General features: G+C 43.2%; 1 protein-coding gene across 4 annotated transcripts; it reads right to left on the bottom strand.

Moving 5' to 3' along the window:
• Positions 1-926: 926 nt before the first annotated feature.
• Positions 927-18,630, bottom strand: LOC138783935 (diamine oxidase [copper-containing]-like). 4 transcript variants are annotated; one of them, XM_069959271.1, is made up of 6 exons: positions 18,517-18,630; positions 9,414-9,451; positions 7,011-8,569; positions 2,021-2,309; positions 1,770-1,902; positions 927-1,496 (listed from the first exon to the last, which is right to left on the bottom strand). In XM_069959271.1, the coding sequence occupies exons 3-6, from the start codon at positions 8,548-8,550 to the stop codon at positions 1,221-1,223; spliced, it is 2,238 nt and encodes a 745-aa protein (XP_069815372.1). In that variant the 5' UTR covers positions 8,551-8,569; positions 9,414-9,451; positions 18,517-18,630; the 3' UTR covers positions 927-1,220. The 4 variants fall into 4 exon arrangements, with proteins under 4 accessions (XP_069815372.1, XP_069815373.1, XP_069815371.1 ...); XM_069959272.1 differs by lacking the exon at positions 18,517-18,630 and adding an exon at positions 13,019-13,062; XM_069959270.1 differs by lacking the exon at positions 9,414-9,451 and having other exon boundaries at positions 18,517-18,629.
• Between the last annotated feature and the right edge of the window lie 1,148 nt (positions 18,631-19,778).

Here is a 19,778-nt window from a genome sequence, read left to right as displayed (position 1 = left end):
CAATGAATATCGTCTGCAGAAAACTGACATGTCCGTTTTTTGCGGCGCCGGTAGAGATCCTGGCTGGAGTGTATACTATATGTATAAACTCCAGCTGGGATTCCATAGACCACAGCACTACGTAGGTTCTGTAGTAATCACGGCCGTGATTATTACATAACTTACGTAGTGTGAACATAGCCAAATTCTGTAATATCGGTCATCTATTTCTATTCAAATTCGGAAGCTGTTTCAAATTTATAAATGCCCCAATTGGCAAGAAGTGTTGTGCATGACACTGACGTCTCCTAGAACAGCACGGATAAGCTAGAGAGCTGAGATGGGAGCTGACAATGTAATGTCAATGATGATATGAATGCCCTGCATGTGTGATCTGAAAACTGACAGCACAGATACATGCATATCTGAGCTGTCAGTTTCCCTGGACGTATAAACGGTACAAGAATCGTCTGTGCGGACAGGCTGGTTAGTTAATTGTGCTGTGTAAAGGCACTTTTGTCCTTGCACAGCCCCATGTTGGGTTATGTAAAATGATCCTTAGGGAGCCCACAAAAATTCTTATTTTGGGGATGTTGAGGTATTTCTTATTTCCATCCACAGCATCATTTTTCAGCAATCCTGCATTTTATCAATATGTAAATTAGGCAGTTTGTTGCACTGGTGGCGGAACTACAGGTGCACCGATCCCTCCTCATGACTATTCAGGTGACGCTCTGCAGGGATGAGCGGCTAGAGTGAGCACCAGATAAACATTCATAAAGGGCAGAGCGGTGCACCAAGGGCTGTAGCCCTGCCCCCAGTGCACCAAACTGCCTAATTTACATGTTAATAAAACAGGATTTGAGGAAAATATAAATGGATGAAGGTAAGAAAAACTGCTTTTTTGAAATAATTATAGGTTTCTTTATCACTATACTGTAAGTGTATAGGTAGAAGAGAACTTTTATTTTTTCTTTCTGCTGTGATATACATGGTACACGTTCATTGTGATGCACATACATCAAATGGAGCAAAGAACCCGAGGTTGGTACTGAAGTGGAACAAGTCTGTGGGGAAGAGGTTTTACTCCACAGTCTCCCATGTCCCATACGTTTCTGTAGTGTGACTCCCATCAATGTACAATCATTGATACAGACGCTCCTTGCTCATGTCTCGCAGGAACGCTCATCGTCTATAACCATCTCCTGGACATCTCCATTCTCAACGTGATGGCAAAGGTTTCAGTCTGAGAAGTAGGTTCCATTATACCGGAAGGGTTTCTCCAACCCACACTGACCACTAACTTCAGGAGTCCAGCGCTGGATGTTTACTTTGGTGAAGCTTTTGTCGGTGGGTCTCACGATGACCGTGCTCCTAGAGGCCACCGAGGGATCCTCATCGAAAAAGTTGAAAGGGCGAAGAAGAAATCCCACCGCATTTCCTGGGGTGGATGTATTCGGAATGTCTTCAGCATGGGGTATGTGTAGGAAGCCGACTGTGACCCAGGCCACAAGATCCTAAGGAAAAAGCCAAAGGCAACATCAGTGATCCCAATATTTTTCATAGACATGGGGTTAGAAAACCAGATGAGATTTAATAATAGCAGTAAAAGAATCGTCCAAAACAAGATGGAAGCAATCACAAGAACCATAAAGATGCCTAAAGACTTCTGAGATCGTCACTGAACTTACCTTGAAGACTTCTGAGACCATCACTGAACTTACTTTAAAGACTTCTAAGACCATCACTAAACTTACTTTGAAGATTTCTGAGACCATTATTGAACTTACTTTGTTCACAATGTCTTCATTGTTACGGATAAAATTCTCAAAATAGACGGCGGGATCCCAGGGGTCACATTGGATGTATATACTGCTACTGGACAGCTCTGATTCCCTGTGTCGGGTCACTGCCAGACTGTATCTGCAGGTCAGAGAGACATATACGGGATTATATAGGCAACACAAATCTCCCAAAATTTTACCAAAATTTAAAAATCCCCCTTTTTTTCCATATAAAGTTGTCCCCTTATCCCACTAACCTCGACCATGAGACTCCTTTCTCCTCGGCCCACATCCGAGGCAGCACACTGTGGGCATGAGAGTTATACTGGATTCTGTAGCTCTTCTCATGGCCCCACTTGTTCTTCTTGTTGGGATTTTGGAACATTAGATACCTGGGGACACGAGATCCAAACTTAAACGCTGCTTGGCGCTCTGTGCTTCTCGGCTCGTGGTCCATACGGGGCTGTACAATAAAGTGACCAGGACTCCAAGGGTTTGTGATGTTCTCATATTTGACGTCAACAGTCTCAAAACTATTTTCTGCACCTATAAAGATGGACACAGTATAATATATTAATACCAATGCCATCCATATACAAGAATATAACTACTATAATACTGTCTCCTATATAAAGGAATATAACTACTATAATACTGCTCCCTATATACAGGAATATAACTACTATAATACTGCTCCTATATACAGGAATATAACTACTATAATACTGCTCCTATATACAGGAATATAACTACTATAATACTGCTCCTATATACAAGAATATAACTACTATAATACTGTCTCCTATATACAGGAATATAACTACTATAATACTGCTCCTATATACAAGAATATAACTACTATAATACTGCCCCTATATACAAGAATATAACTACTATAATACTTCCCCTATATACAAGAATATAACTACTATAATACTGGTCCTATATACAGGAATATACTACTATTATACTGCTCCTATATACAAGAATATAACTACTATAATACTGCTCCTATATACAAGAATATAACTACTATAATACTGCCCCTATATACAAGAATATAACTACTATAATACTGCTCCTATATACAGGAATATAACTACTATAATCGAACTGGAGAGAGTGGAACGGCTGCACATCCCATCTATGGCTGACACTAATGCCGCTAGGCCTATATTAAAAATCCGTGTTTTGCACTCCTCCTGGTGAGACCCACATGACCGCAATTAGCAGGAGACACCTGAGTGCACATGGTTTTAATCCCTCCTGTTTTTTCCCATTCTGTTTGTTGCAGCTATGGTGAGTGTAATTCCTTATCCAGACTTGTGCTGCTTGGGGGCGACCTTCTCCGCCGGTGGTGCTGGCCGGGTTCTGGTGTGGTGTTTTTGGGTCTGGTCCTGTGGCATGGGGGTCGCAGGGCCGTCCCATGGCCACCGTTCCCTGACTGTGCACGCCTGCGGGGTTGGTGGCCACTGACTGGCACGGTGTGGACTTAGTGTAGGGACCCATGTGTATCAGATACCGGCACGAGGTACATTGGGCAGTATGGCTTGATCAATTCATACACTAAATTCTGATGTGTTTTTTATTTAGCCAAGCGGCACTAGTATCAGCCATAGGTGTGAGGTGCAGCACTCTGTTTCTTCCCTGAACCGCATAACTACTATAATACTGCTCCTATATACAAGAATATAACTATTATATTACTGCTCCTATATACAAGAATATAACTACTATATTACTGCTCCTATATACAAGAATATAACTACTATAATCAGCAGGAAAATAGGGGATAGCGCCCGCACTACAGGTGGGTTGTGACTCACGTTTGGACACTCAGGCAGAGAGGAATCATAGACGAATAAACTGAGGTGGCAGTCGGGGTGCAATAGAGGAGAGGAGGTTATGAATGGCATAAGCAAGTAGAAAATAATCCAATGCACTCACCGATCAGATGCACTCTTCAGTGATTTATTGTATTCGTATCATACCGGGGAGGGGAAAGGGTGGAATAGGTGCGGGAGCGTCTCTGCAGTAACAACAGTTTCACGCCGCAGCGCTTTGTCAAGTTCTGAACTTGACAAAGCGCTGCGGCGTGAAACTGTTGTTACTGCAGAGACGCTCCCGCACCTATTCCACCCTTTCCCCTCCCCGGTATGATACGAATACAATAAATCACTGAAGAGTGCATCTGATCGGTGAGTGCATTGGATTATTTTCTACTTGCTTATGCCATTCATAACTACTATAATACTGCTCCTATATACAAGAATATAACTACTATAATACTGCTCCTATATACAGGAATATAACTACTATAATGATGTGCGGGAGAAATTCAAGCACTCACCGTTGTAGTCTTCCAAATCTTTATTACATAGAGATCATAGCAGGGAGGGGATGGTGGATCAGTGAAGGTGCAGGCGCATCACCTGGGATAGCTATTTCGGGACTCCTCCCTTCCTCTAGCCTGACCTGGCTAGAGGAAGGGAGGAGTCCCGAAATAGCTATCCCAGGTGATGCGCCTGCACCTTCACTGATCCACCATCCCCTCCCTGCTATGATCTCTATGTAATAAAGATTTGAAAGACTACAACGGTGAGTGCTTGAATTTCTCCCGCACATCATTTTGTGTTTACTGTTTCTGCCGAGCACCCCGCTGTCTCCAGATAGGACACATCCACGCTCTTCCCCGTCCAACAAGGGTTCATGTTGTAGCAGTGCAGACTAGCTCTATCTGCTTGCATAATATAACTACTATAATACTGCTCTTATATACAAGAATATAAGTACTATAATACTGTTCCCTATATACAAGAATATAACTACTATAATACTGCTCCTATATACAAGAATATAACTACTATAATACTGCTCCTATATACAAGAATATAACTACTATAATACTGCTCCCTATATACAAGAATATAGCTACTATAATACTGCTCCTATATACAAGAATATAACTACTATAATGCGGTTCAGGGAAGAAAAAGAGTGCTGCACCTCACACCTATGGCTGATACTAGTGCCCCTAGGCTAAAGAAAAAACACATCAGAATTTTGTGTATGAATTGATCAAGCCATACTGCCCCATGTACCTCGTGCCGGTATCTGATACACATGGGTCCCTACACTAAGTCCACACCGTGCCAGTCAGTGGCCACCAACCCCGCAGGCACGCACAGTCAGGGAACGGGGGCCATGGGATGGCCCTGCGACCCCCATGTCACAGGACCAGACCCAAAAACACCACACCAGAACCCGGCCAGCACCGCCGGTGGAGAAGGTCGCCCCCAAACAGCACAAGTCTGGATGAGGTGTTGCACTCACCATAGCTGCTACAGACAGAATGGGAAAAAAACTGGAGGGATTAAAACCATGTGCACTCAGGTGTCTCCTGCTAATTGCGGTCATGTGGGTCTCACCAGGAGGAGTGCAAAACACGGAGAAAAGAGAGAAACAAAATGCGGTTCAGGCAAGAAAAAGAGTGCTGCACCTGGTCCTATGACATTGGGGTTGCAGGGCCGTTCCATGGCCTCCCTTCCCTGCACGCGCACGCTTTGCGGGGTTGGCGGTCACTGACCGACACGGTGTGGAGTTAGCGTAGGGACCCGTGTGGACCAGAGGACCTGCGCGGTGGTACACGGGGCAATATGGCTTGATCAATGCATATACAGACACTCTGGTGTTGATTTTTAATATAGGCCTAGCGGCATTAGTATCAGCCATAGATGGGATGTGCAGCCGTTCCATTCTCTCCAGTTCGTGTTCATAACTACTATAATACTGCTCCTATATACAGGAATATAACTGCTATAATACTGCTCCTATATACAAGAATATAACTACTATAATACTGCTCCTATATACAAGAATATAACTGCTATAATACTGCTCCTATATACAAGAATATAACTGCTATAATACTGCTCCTATATACAAGAATATAACTACTATAATACTGCTCCTATATACAAGAATATAACTGCTATAATACTGCTCCTATATACAGGAATATAACTGCTATAATACTGCTCCTATATACAAGAATATAACTACTATAATACTGCTCCTATATACAAGAATATAACTGCTATAATACTGCTCCTATATACAAGAATATAACTACTATTATACTGTATAATTATTGTTATGATTGTTAGCGATTATAATGCTTGGATATTATATGGATTATCCGTTGTGATTTCTTGGTTGTGATCGACATGGGAATCATGTGTCTGATATCTCTGATCAGCATCTTTAGTATTGTCCCATACAGACAGCTCCAGGGTCACATGAAGGGTGTAGAGACTTTTGCAATCTGTTTGCTGCCTATTGATAAGATAAGTTCCACACTTTCCACATCAGATATTGTATTGCGATGTATCTGTAGAGTCAGAAGTGTATATAGGGTCAAAGTTTATCATGTTCTAGAGTTGGCAGGCACATTGTGTCCCTGGAGGTGCCCATAGGCCTATGGCCGGTGGGGGCTCTTTTACCGATTTTGGATGGTAAAGCCTTTAGATCGGCAGTTATCAGCCAGGAGTCTTGCTAGAATTCTAGGAATGGAAAAAAGGCATCTTTTGCTTTAAAATTTATGGTTAGGCCCCGTTTACACTACAAAATTGCTGCCGAATCCTGCCTTCAATGTGTTTGAATGGGAGGGCTCATGCAGAACATGTTAGTTCTTTGAGCGGACAGGCACGGAGAGTGGAGGCGCACGAGTTAAAGGAGATTGAAGGCAGGATTCGGCACCGAGGGGTTTCCACACAGAATATCAGCGCCGATTCCGTAGTGTAAACAGGGCCTTATCGGCCGCACATCTTCCTGTGTAAACAGGAAATGCACAGCTGATCGAAAAGGGAAACTGACAGCATGGATATGTATATATCCGTCCTGTCAGTTTCCAGATAACACAAGCAGTGTATGCTTACCTTCTGCACTGCTGTGTGATCCCGTCCCCCAGCTCTCCCATCCAGCCTCCACTGTATCTCTAGGCCCTGCCTTCTCCGAATGTCAATCATTCTGGATGGGATGGGAGAGCAGGAGGGGATGAATCCTCAAATGTCTCAAAGCTGCAGTGAGAACTGAACTACAGGAACTTAGTATGTATGAGAGACAGAGAGAGCGGCTAACCTTCTAGCTGTCTGTTTACAACTGACTTTTTTTTTTTTTTTTTTAACGTAAAGTAAGTACAAAGCAATATCCTCTGTTGTAATTCTAGTTTCTTGCAATCTTTATTACCTGCAATGTCAAGGTCCACTTTATAGTTGATCAAATGTGTATGCAGGTTCCCCAGTACATGGCTGTAGACTCTAGTTCCAGATTTGAGTCCATCAGGGGTGAAAAAAGTGGCATGGATATACCCCGTGGCGCTGACTTTAACCTCTATCACTCCATTTTGGTAAAAGAGAAAATCCCAGATATAGTCGTAGTTATAGACGGTGGACGTTGTCCTCACCACCAGGACTTGGCTTTCCACTCCAGCATAGAAACTGTATCCCCCATTATAGGTGCTGTCAAAGTGTCTCCGTAGGGGTAACCCTGTAGGGTGCTCAAAGATACACAATGCGTTCTTATATCGTAACGGTTTGTCCGTGTCATAATAATTGTAGAGATCCTGGTAAGTGGCTCCTTCAGGGCAGTCAATTCCTTTTGCCAACTCGTAATGTACCGTTCCCATCCCCCAACCAGAGTCAATATATTTTGTTTGCATCCCACCTGGCGTGACCCCACTATAGAACGCAATTGCCTCCTGTATGCTCACCTCGTAGGCTATCCTCTCATTATTATACTGTATATCAAATATCTGCAGACCAGCAGATGGACGCACCCGGTAAGCAAAGCTCCAGCCAGTGTATTCTACATAGTTGCCCAGGACTCTGTAGCGTTTGCCCTGGGGTTCACATATTTTTGGGCCATGAATATCTGTTTTTGTCTTAAATTCTCCACGGGGTATGAAAGTTGAATAAAGTTCATTGTTGTGATCTGGTAACCGTAACTTGGTGAGTTCATTCTTGTCATACTTTTGGACAAACTCCTGGACACTATCGAAGTATTGGCCATTGTACCAGACCTTGTCGATGGTCCACTCTTTAGGGTTGAGTGAGCGATGGTTGAGTAGAAGCTCAATTCCAATAGGGTGGAGGAAGAACCCTTCTATGTATCTCTGGAGCAACAACCATGAGCGACGTTCTCCAGAATTCAAACCTCGAGGGGCGATGTCTGTAAAGGTAAGACAACGCGAGGAGCAGTTGTAGAAGGAGAAACCGGAGGTTTCCAGGAAGATGTAGTTGAAGTCCTTAGTGAGCTCCATCAGACGTTTATAAATGTTCTCATATTCCGTATAAGTCATCGGTCGAGACTCAAATCTTACGGGTTTGTTTCCTTTAGAGGTCAGTGGCCGGTAATAATACGGATGAGGAAGGGGGCCAACAATGTATTCTGTGATGTTGGGTTGGCCTTGGTCTCCAAAGAAGACAACCACTTTGGCCTCTCTTTGAGGTTTGGGGCCGTTGTTATCTAAAAAGTTCAGAACAATCCGTTTTTTCGGCAAATTAAGCTCCATCATAAAAATTGAGTTTTTGCCAAATTGACTTCTGATGGAGACTAAATTAAGGCGCTGCTGATCCACGAGGAAATTCTGAACTGACGTCATCTCCTCCGCGGTCAGGTCTGAGAAGACAGACGCCAAATATCGACCCTTGGATGAAGATTTATACACATGTTCGGCTCGTACGGCACACATAAATATTAGCAACGAGAAGAGGGATTTTAGGTCCATTGTGTTGTCTGGGGAAAGTCTGCAAAAAAAGCAAAAATTTTATAAAAAATTTATTTAATTCTGTATAAATGTTAAAAGCTAGATCTGACGTAAAGTACTGTAAGATGAAAATTCAAATTTGAATTCAAATTCAAATAATTTAAAATATTTGGCCAGATTTATGAAACTGTTTACAAAGCAAAACAGTTTTCTGCCCATAGCAACCAATCACAGAGCAACTTTAAATTTAAAGAGATTCTGTCAACAGCTTTAAGCTGTCCTATCCCAAGGTAGCATAAACTAGTGACAGAGAAGCTGAATAGAATGATGTATCATTTACATTGCTTTGTGAAGCTGATTCTATGATCTCCTTCTAAATAACATGGACAATAAGTCGTCCTCTTCATTATGTTCATGAGCCCAGTAGTCCTGGATATTCATGAGAAGCAGAAAACTCCGCCCACCAGCTGCTGATTAGCAGTTATCTATCCATGCTGTGTATAAGCAGTTACCTGTCAATCAGCAGCTGGAGGGCGGGGGGAGGGGTGTGGCAATAATCTCATTCTCCTGCATATTAGGAGAATGGCTGAACAGAATGATGTAAATAATACACCGATCTGTTCAGCATTTCTGTCCCTAGTGTATGCTGCCCTCATTTAAGGCAGTCAAAACCTAGTGATAAATTCCCTTTAAATAGAGGAAATAAAAGCTGCTATGGGAAACAGAGAGTCCTTCTTTTCGACACTTTCATTAATCTCCCTAATTGCCTTCTAAGCAGCACATTACCTCTTGGGAGCCTAAGGACCTTGAAAATAGAGTCAAATGCAAAGCTTAAGACACGGCTATAGACGTTAGCTGAACCACAACAAAGAACAGACCCATACCTGATGTATTTCTGCACCGTTTGCTGAATTTATCATAGCTGAAAAAAATAAAAAAATAAGAAAAAAGTCTTCTGTAAATTTTGACATTTGTAAAGATTCAGGGACCTTTCCAGTGGACTAGCATATTTAATTATTTGTTTTATTAATCATTATTTAACCCCCTTAAAGGGAACTAATCATTCAAAAAAGGAAACGTGCTGCTACATCACCCAGCACACTTACAAAACATATTCGTATAGCCCGTGTACCTACCCGGTATAACCAGAAAACTTACATTTATAAAGTCCCACGATCTATGTAAATGAGGCCCAACTAGTCATCTGGGTGTCTTCTTTCGGCAAGTAGTCATAGTCACCGGGCACGTCAACACGGTAATCACACTCCTCTGGGGGCGTGATTCAAAGCAATGTAATCAATTCTTTAAATCACAACCAGAGGGAGTGGTTACCACGCTGACATGCCCGGTTACCATGACTACTTGCCGAAAAGAAGACGCCCAGATGACTAGTTGGGCCTCATTTACATAGATTGCGAGACTTTATAAATGTACGTTTTCTGGTTATGCTACATGACTGTTTGTGAAGTGAGCTGGGTAATGTAGCAGCGCATTTACTTAGCGTTATAGGAAGTTCTTGAGTGATTTGTTACCTTTAAAAGAGTTTTCCAGTGTTAGTTTTTTTTATTTTATGCTGGGGGAATAGTAAAAAAAAAAGAGAATAACTTATTTAGTCTGATCCCCTGCAGTTGTTATTCCACTACTCATTGCTACTTTAGAATCTCGAGATCTGAGCAGAACATCTCAGCCAATCACTGACTGAGGAGGGACTTCACTGTGGTTAGTGATTGGCTGAGCGGGCAGGTCCTGCTGAGACTTCCTATCTTGGAAGCAGCAATGAGCTGTGATTGAGGAGGAAGGCTTGCTGGAATGACTGGACCTATTTTACATTTTTACAATATTTCCTATATATTTTACCTTTAAAGGGAGTGTCTGAAGGATAACTTTATTTTTGGCTTAAAAAGAAAAATAATTATTTCTTGTTTTCACCCAGTCTGCAGCTTTTAAAAATAAAATTATTTTTGAGTAATATAAATTATAATTATAAAACGTTTCTAACACACAGCACCCTTTAAACCTTAACCCTTCACAGATATTCTATTAAAAAATAGAGTAAAGTATTTTTGATGCAGTGTCCCGGTACCTTTTTCCCTAGCTACTTTAAGGCTAGAGTCATGTAACTGAACAAAATGCTGGCAAATATCTTAAAGGGAAAGTGATCATGTTCAGAGGTAAAATGTAAAAAATGCTTTGCTGAGCCTCTGCATGCACGCTGACTCCCTCCCTACAAGGCTTGTATTCTTACGGCTAAACAGCACCAATGACTCTCCAGCACTAAGCATGATCTAAAGTTGACAGTTACCCTGTAAACCATGCTAAGTATTGTACGTTTCTTGTATGTACTTTTATTTTGCTTGTTGCACTGCTATACACTGCTAAACCAGCAAACACTGAGGTCTACTGTAAGTTCAATGTAACAGCTGTTGTGTGTTTGTCACAACCAGTGTCACATGTCAAGGAAGTAAAGATTCTGGTCACATTACACTCAGGCAGCTTCAATGAAGTGAGTTCTAAGGAAGGAGTCTACCATAACACCAAGTGGCATGCACCACTATAGAAACACCAAGCGGCATGCACCACTACAGAAAAACCAAGTGGCATGCACCACTACAGCAACACCAAGTTGCATGCACCACTACCAGCAACACCAAGCGACATGCACCACTACAGTAACACCAAGCAGCATTCACCACTACAGCAACACCAAGCGGCATGCACCACTAAAGAAAAACCAAGCGGCATGCACCACTACAGAAAAACGAAGCGGCATGCACTACTACAGAAAAACCAAGCGGCAAGCACCATTACAGAAAAAACAAGCGACATGCACCAATACCAGCAACACCAAGCAGCATGCACCACTACAGAAAAATCAAGCAGCATGCCCCACTACCAGGAACACCAAGCGGCATGCACCACAACAGAAACACCAATCGGCATGCACCACTACAGAAAAATCAAGTGGTATGCATCTCTACAGCAACACCAAGTTGCATGCACCACTACCTGCAACACCAAGCGGTATGCATCACTACAGCAACACCAAGTTGCATGCACCACTACCAGCAACACCAAGCGGTATGCATCACTACAGCAACACCAAGTGGCATGCACCACTACCTGCAACACCAAGCGGCATGCACCACTACAGTAACACCAAGCAGCATTCACCACTACAGCAACACCAAGCGGTATGCACCACTAGAGAAAAACCAAGCGGCATGCACCACTACAGCAACACCAAGCGGCATGCACCACTACAGAAAAAACAAGCGGCATGCACCACTACAGAAAAACCAAGCGGCATGCACCACTACAGAAAAACCAAGTGGCATGTACCACTACAGAAAAACTAAGCGGCATGCACTACTACAGAAAAACTAAGTGGCATGCACCACTACAGAAAAAACAAGCGGCATGCACTACTACAGAAAAACTAAGTGGAATGCACCACTACAGAAAAACCAAGCGGCATGCACTACTACAGAAAAACTAAGCGGCATGCACCACTACAGAAAAACTAAGCGGCATGCACCACTACAACAAAACCAAGCGGCATGCACTACTACAGAAAAGCCAAGCGGCAAGCACCATTACAGAAAAACCAAGCAGCATGCCCCACTACCAGCAACACCAAGCGGCATGCACCACTACAGAAAAAACAAGCGGCATGCACCACTACCAGCAACACGTAATCACTCCAAAGCATCTAGAGACCGTAACCTGGTAAAATTGCTGAAAGAGAAAGGGAACTGTGACCAAAGGTCTACTGTCCATTGCAAGTCATGTACTGCACACCCAGCATCATGTCAAAAGTTTTTGTCTGTATTGTTGGTGAGAGACAGCCAGTAAAGAGTTAAAGTTGTTTCATAGAATCCCAGTGTCCAGAGGTCTCATTCCTGCACTTTCCATGGCTGAAGCAATTACATTGACAAAAGGAGCAGCACCAGGTTAGTTACTGCCTGGTGACAATAGAGCACAAAACTACTACTCTCAGCCAGCCCGCAGCATAACGCTCATCATCCCTGGGGGTGCTCCCGCACAGACAGGACAACTTTTATTACAATTCACAATTTTTTTTAAAAAAAAGTACTGGCGATAAATCGTAAAAATTTAAAAAAATACGTACGACGAGACTTAAATTGTGAAATGTGAGAAGATTTCTTGTAATGCAGCATCTATTGTGTGAGATCCCCGGACGCAGGAAGAGATGGAGAAAAATAAGATGTGAGATGGCGGAGAAGACGTCTGTGATCTCTGGATGTAGCATCCTGTGCTGGGGTCTCCACAGGGCCCCCATGGTATTGGTGAGGCTGGAATTATTCAGCCAAGTCTCTGCCGTGATGACGACCCTCATCCTCAGCCCCCCCTCGCCCCCGGCCTGTCTGATGTGATTGCATGTGACAGCTCCGACCGTCGCCTCATTCATTGCTGAGCTGGGAGGATGATGCTTTGTGTGTAACATCCGCAGCCCCCAGAGCCAACTCACCTGCTGAGCTGGATGCGGAGCGCCCTGGCAGCGTGCAGTTACCTGGATCTTCCCCGTGGTCTGTTATCAGCTCTGCAGTGAGAACTTATTATAAAGAGAGAGTGGGGGGAGGATGGGACTGTGAGTGACAGGAGGGGGAGGCTGAGTGTCACAACACAGATGGGAACTCTACACAAGTGTGGACCTTGGCAGTGACACAAAATAACGGCAAACAACCCCAAAATGACTGCAAACAGACCCATCCTATTGGGGTGGCAATAGACCGTATCATTGAGCTTCATCCCACTCCTTTAGCTGCCTACAATCCCATGGTAGTCCCTGAGAAAATAATCAATAAAATACATAGTCCTTAAAGGGGTACTCTGGAATCAGAAATTTGCCTTTAAATGGGTACTCTTTTTCTTTCAAATCAACTGGTTTCAGAAAGTTATATAGATTTGTAAGTTACTTCTATTTAAAAATCTCAAGTCTTCCCATACTTATGAGCTGCTGTATGTCCCGCAGTAAATGTTGTTTTCTTTCCAGTCTGACACAGTGCTCTCTGCTGCCACCTCTGTCCATGTCAGGACTAGCCAGGACTAGCCAGATATCCCTCTGGGAAGGACCCAGCCAAGGGGCAGCTCCTGTTAGGAAACCACCAAAACCACCATATTAAGTGGCCCTATAAGTCAATGTAATGACAAGGGATAAAGCAAGGCTAGGTTACCATCCACATACAGCTGTTTCGGGGTGTTGTTCTTCATCAGTGTGGAGCAGGATTCCCGGAGGGATATCTGGCTAGTCCTAATGATAACAGGAGGCTTGAGTGGCTCTTGTTTTTGAGCTCTAGCCCCACCCCCAGAGTGATGTCATCACCTATACCCTGCCCCTACAGCCTACATCACTATCTCCTTGTCATGTACATATATATATATATAGGGACATTCAGGGAAGAATGAAATGTGATAACAGCATGCTGTCCTGTGCTGAGCAATGCCACAGGTAGAGGAGCAGGCAGAGAATACAGCAGACTTGTTATCTGAGGAGTGTGCTGTGTAGACTCTAGGCATGTCATTTTATCTCCATATGGGTTTTCACTGCCAAACTATAAACCTTATAATCCAGTAGTCATTCCCAAGTACAGTAAGAGCCTAGGGTTAGCCCACCCATCTCTTACTGCCTAGATGCCTAGTTGCATATGCCTTGCCACCTTTGGGTAGGGGGGCTGGTAGCCCTGGGCTCTTGCCGTGCTGGGTAACGCCCCTTAGGAACTTGAGCCTCATTTACAGAGTAACAAAAATATTTATATCCTATCACAGGAAAGCTCTATAGAGATAAAAGAGCTAATCCTGGAATCCTGATGACTGACTTTCTATCTATTTATGCAATGAGTTAGGGTCCTATTCCACGGAGCGATAATTGGCCAATTTGGCCAATATCGCTCCGTGGAATAGAGACAACGATCAGCCAATGATCGTTTTATCGGCTAATCGTTTATTTAGGTTCAAACCTAAAATCATCGGGCACCGACCGCACATCGCTGCATGGAATAGAGATTCATAATGGGCGACCAACGATTTCACAAGTAACATGCTTTACCTAAGCATGTTGCAGGTCTTCTCCTGCGCTCCCTTTTCCTCCTGATCCCGCGAGCAGCAGCAGCTTCGGTGCAGCCTGTCTTATTTTTTGTAGTCATTTTATGTCTGTTGACAGTTCTTTGCCAGCAAGGCCGATATGGATACAATGATTTGTTGTTATTCATTTCTCATTGAGGCCTTTGAGACATGTTTTCAGGAGAATATTATACATAGATAGGACAATAAAAATAAGGAAAAACATTGCCAACAACATTTATGACCTACAAGGGGAACAAGTTCATCCTCCCATAACCCTAGAAATAGGTTAACATATGTTGGGGCACACGTTGTACCCATGGCAGTACCTTTTTTAATGATAAAGTGTAAACTATAAAATAATTGTGAAGCAGTAGGTTAACATATGTTGGGGCACACGTTGTACCCATGGCAGTACCTTTTTTAACAATAAAGTGTAAACTATAAAATAATTGTGAATCAGTAAAAAAAAATCCAACACTATCAAAAAAGAATAATTGTGTGCTTTATACTGAATGCTATCAGAGCTTGTCCTCCTATCTTACTATATACACTGACTCTATATCTAGACTGCTTGTTTTGGTAAGAGTGATTTCTGAAAATATTGGTATATTTATTTAATGTTGGTTTTTCATGATTTCCTTCTAACTTTGATGCCAACTGTTGCTCTATTGACCTTTCTGGCGTACATCCTATAATAGACTTCCTCTTCCTGTCAACAGGACACTCTAATTGGTAATTTAGAAAACTCTATTAAAGTTATATAGAGGTTATAATCAAGAAAATATCGGACGAGGGAGACAGAATTGGCTGAATTTCCAGCTAGAGTGTACACAGGAACAGGAAGTCCATTACAGGATGTACGCTAGACAGAGCTGAAGGCCTAAATGTAAACTTGTGCTAAAATATTATCCATGTTGGGGCTTATCTGTAAAATTCTTATACTATTTCCCCAAACTATCGGTCTTGCTGGCATATGGAGTCTCCCCTTTGACAAGGTGTAAAAAGTGACCAAAGTGGGACCACGATCGTCCACATACTTATTCTCTTTGGGTAACTCCTTCCTGTAAAAGTTCTTATTTAGATATCTGGTGGGTATCGGCTTACTGGCTATGACCTCATCATCTCACCATCATTAAACCATAAACTATTGATAATCGACCTGTGTAAAAGTGCCAGCGATCAGCCGCCAATGCATAACCCGGCATGTCCCCGATGGGTCCAATGACACTAATAAGTTGAATGTAGTCTTTTAGTGACTATGTTCAGTCCGTCTTCTCTAGTGCCCCGTTTTTATGTAGCACTCAGAAACACGGTCTGCCACATTTTTAGACCCACACACAAGAAATGGACTAAATGTAGTCACAAATAGACTATGTTTGGCCCATTAAGGTAAATGGGCTTGTCCATTACATGGTAGGTCTCTGAGAACTAAGCGCCAGCACAGACACTGTAGGGTAAATAAAAGCTCAAGACATGGCGCATTTCCACCATAGACCTATATACCCCTGAGGACACTGAATATCAGTGAGACATGTCGGGAGCTATGTGTGTGAGCCAATGGTAATTGCAGCATGTGCATGAAGTCTACAGTCACAGAGTCAGTAACAAATGCACCATAAATCTAATGTAATGGGCTGCCGCCCACCCTCCTGACATGCTGGTCGAACCTCTGGCCCTTAGTTTCTTCTTTCCCAATCTCTAGTGTACAGTTCCATTTCAGTATCTATACATGAACCATAAAGCGCTATGTGACCCTTAACACTTGACACAGCTCAAGTTAACAGATAAAGGGATTGTTTATGGCATCAACTACAGCTATTTCTTATCTCCCTGCGAATATTCATGCAAACAGCTTTACATCTCAGATAACCGCCGAGACAGATGGCGAGATATCATGGACTTCCTGTATAGATAGATCCGCAACTGCAGGAACAGCAATTACAGCGTTCCAGATGAAGGAAGAACAAAAGCTGCACTCACTATTCTGCTGGTGGGGTCACTGTGCACATACATTACATTTGTGATCCTGAGTTACATCCTGTATTATATTCTAGAGCTGCACTCACTATTATGCTGGTGGGGTCACTGTGCATATACATTACATTACTGATCCTTGTACTGATCCTCAGTTACATCCTGTATTATACTCCAGAGCTGCACTCACTATTCTGCTGGTGGGGTCACTGTACACATACATTAAATTACTTGTGGTGTCCCACCACGGGTGTTGCTATTAGTTACACCCTTCTTAAAAGCCTGTACTATTAAGTGTAAGTGGGAATGTAGTAGTACCAGAGTTTTGCCACAAGATGTCGCTGTTATAACTATGTGTATTCAGATATTGCACGTCTGTAGGAAGCAAAGGGTTATTGTTTGTTTATGTACCACATGGGTCTGTACACCAATGAGAGTTCTTTCTTCTTCTCACCTATCATCTCTCTCTTTACTTTTACACACACACCTCACCCACTCACAGCACACCTTACATGCGCTGTAGGAAGGAAGTCACATGGGTAGAGAAAGTGTAGGGTCTTTTGCCTTTGGATTCTGTAGAGGAAGGACGCAAGCTAGAACGCTCTCCACAGCAGTCCATTTGGGCCGGGGCTCCTGCCAGGTCCCCAGTCTAAGTTGTGGTCTAGACGGACAGCACATTCATCTAGACACAGTTTCTCTTCAAGTAACCGTATTCCACACTATGCAGTGTTAAGCTTCCACTAGAGAGAACAAGTCAGGGATCATCCTAACCCACGCCGTGGACCAGAGGAACACAGTGCAGGACAGTATCTACAAAGAAGTAAAGGAACTGATTCGGAAAAGTTGCTAGAAAGCCTATGCACTCTATCTCGCAGCCTGGGTGTAAGCAGGGAACCCTCAGCATTCCACTCATCCCAGGTAACAAGGTCTGGGGCTTGTGTCACCCTCTAGGACAGGTCCCCCGACACTGGTGGGCAATAGGTGGTGCAAAGATCAAAAGAGTGAAAACACAGGCACAAGTATTCTCTCTCTATTCTGAAGTATTTTTATTTCTACCTCCAAAGTTCCGGCAGAGCACAGTACTACTTGGGTTGGGATCTCTCTCGACATCCTCCTCTCTGCTCCTCTGCTCCTCTTTTCTACCTCTCATCACGCAACTAAGTCAGCACAGCTGTATCACTCCTTCTACTCTCAGTGCAGATCTAGACTCTAAAGTATTAAGTAACTTATCAAGTGTGAAGTATTGTATCAAGGCAAAGCTGCAACAACCCGGCAGGACACTGTCCACAGGGAAACAAGGTATAGTCAGCCCACTAAAATAAAAGCAGGTGTGCCACCATACCTGTGTGCCCAACTGGCAATGGCGTCACGACAAACCACCACTGGGCAGTGCTATACCTCGGCCAATCACCATAGGACTGGCGTCTTGCTTAACCATCTGGCAAGTGACCGTCCGCACCTCCACACCGGGGGTCACCACATACTGACCCTTAGTTACATCCTGTATTATACTCTAGAGCTGCATTCACTATTCTGCTGGTGGGGTCACTGTGTACATACATTACATTACTGATCCTGAGTTACATCCTGTATTATACTCCAGAGCTGCACTCACTATTCTGCTGGTGGGGTCACTGTGTACATACATTACATTACTGATCCTGAGTTACATCCTGTATTATACTCCAGAGCTGCACTCACTATTCTGCTGGTGGGGTCACTGTGTACATACATTACATTACTGATCCTGTGCTGATCCTGAGTTACATCCTGTATTATACTCCCGAGCTGCGCTCACTATTCTGCTGGTGAAGTCACTGTGTACATACATCCTGCAGCTCTGGATGTGATATAGAACATGATCAGTAAATCAGGATCAGTATGTGCACAAGCATTTGATTTTCAGCATCAGTCTGAATATTGTCTTACCGAGGTGTTGGATTAAAGTCCTCCGATGATGCAGGGGGTGACTGCTCGCGCCTCACACTACCAATCTGCTTTATAACGTCCCGGGTTATTCATTAAGTGCCATTTATGTCATTATAAGCCCTCGCACCGCCACTACCTCACTTGATAGCAGCTCAACAACTGGAATTTGGTTTATCGCATCAACTATCTCAGGGTTCCCAGAGCCGTAAAAGAGGAATAAATTCCACCTCTGCTAATCCTCGTAATCTATTTCACGTCGGTGTCCGTTGTCTTTCACAATTGAACTTTTTCCAGAGAATATTTAGCAACGTTTCACATTTCACCATGAAATATGGAGCAACGTTTGCAAAGTGTTTGCCTTTTTTTTTCTATAGAAACAATCTGACAGATGTAGCAGAGCAGAGCTGGATTTGTCATTTGGCATACTCAGGTCAGGTACCTCTGTACATGCAGAACACGCCTGTAACTCACAATGTCATTTGGATCACAAGCTGTAGATGCCGGTTCCTGGATGCCGGTCTCACTTAACTTTTGATATGTTGCTGCCCATGGTGAGACTAACATTTCTTTCCATACTTGTTATTATCTATTCAGTCTCCTTCCCCCGGTTCTCAGCTGCTGCTTTCTGCTGAAGACACAAATATCTGTGTGTGAGCTTTTTTCTCTGTCTCTCCCTCCTTCCCCTCCCTTCTGAGACAGCTGGTGTAAACAAGTCCCTGACTGGCTGTATCTGCAACATTGTAGCTTCTTTGTAATGCTGGGAGGGTTAATTAATCACATTAAGTTCATTAACAACTTGGCCTCAGAATACCCCCCCCCCCCCCCCAGCATTACAAAGAAGCTACAAAGTTAAAGATACAGCCTGCAAGGGACTTGTTTACATCATCTGTCTCAGAAGGGAGGGGGAGACAGAGAAACAGAGAAAAGCTCACACACAGATTTTGTGTCTTCAGCAAAAAGCAGCAGCTGAGAACTGGGGGAAGGAGACTGAATCAGTTGTTAAGCTATTTTGTCCCCATATTCTAGATAGGTCTCCTTTGTACCTGTATATAGCACTTAGGAACCACGTGACGTTTTACAATAGTTAATTCCCCTTTGTGCCCCCATGTAGTTGTTAGGTTCCCATTGAAGAAGTTGTTTTTTTCTACACAACTGTTAAAAAGATAAGCAACTAAACAGATAAGTACATTTACAAAGTTATAAAGTACACAATAAAGTTCTATCTTCGTTGTTAGGTTTGGGGACGGAAGAACACAAGACAG

The sequence above is a fragment of the Dendropsophus ebraccatus genome, chromosome 2, assembly GCF_027789765.1.
Source record: "Dendropsophus ebraccatus isolate aDenEbr1 chromosome 2, aDenEbr1.pat, whole genome shotgun sequence".
Taxonomy (NCBI): domain Eukaryota; kingdom Metazoa; phylum Chordata; class Amphibia; order Anura; family Hylidae; genus Dendropsophus; species Dendropsophus ebraccatus.
The sequence above is the reverse complement of the archived record's forward strand: the minus strand, read 5'-3'. Positions and strand labels throughout refer to the sequence as shown.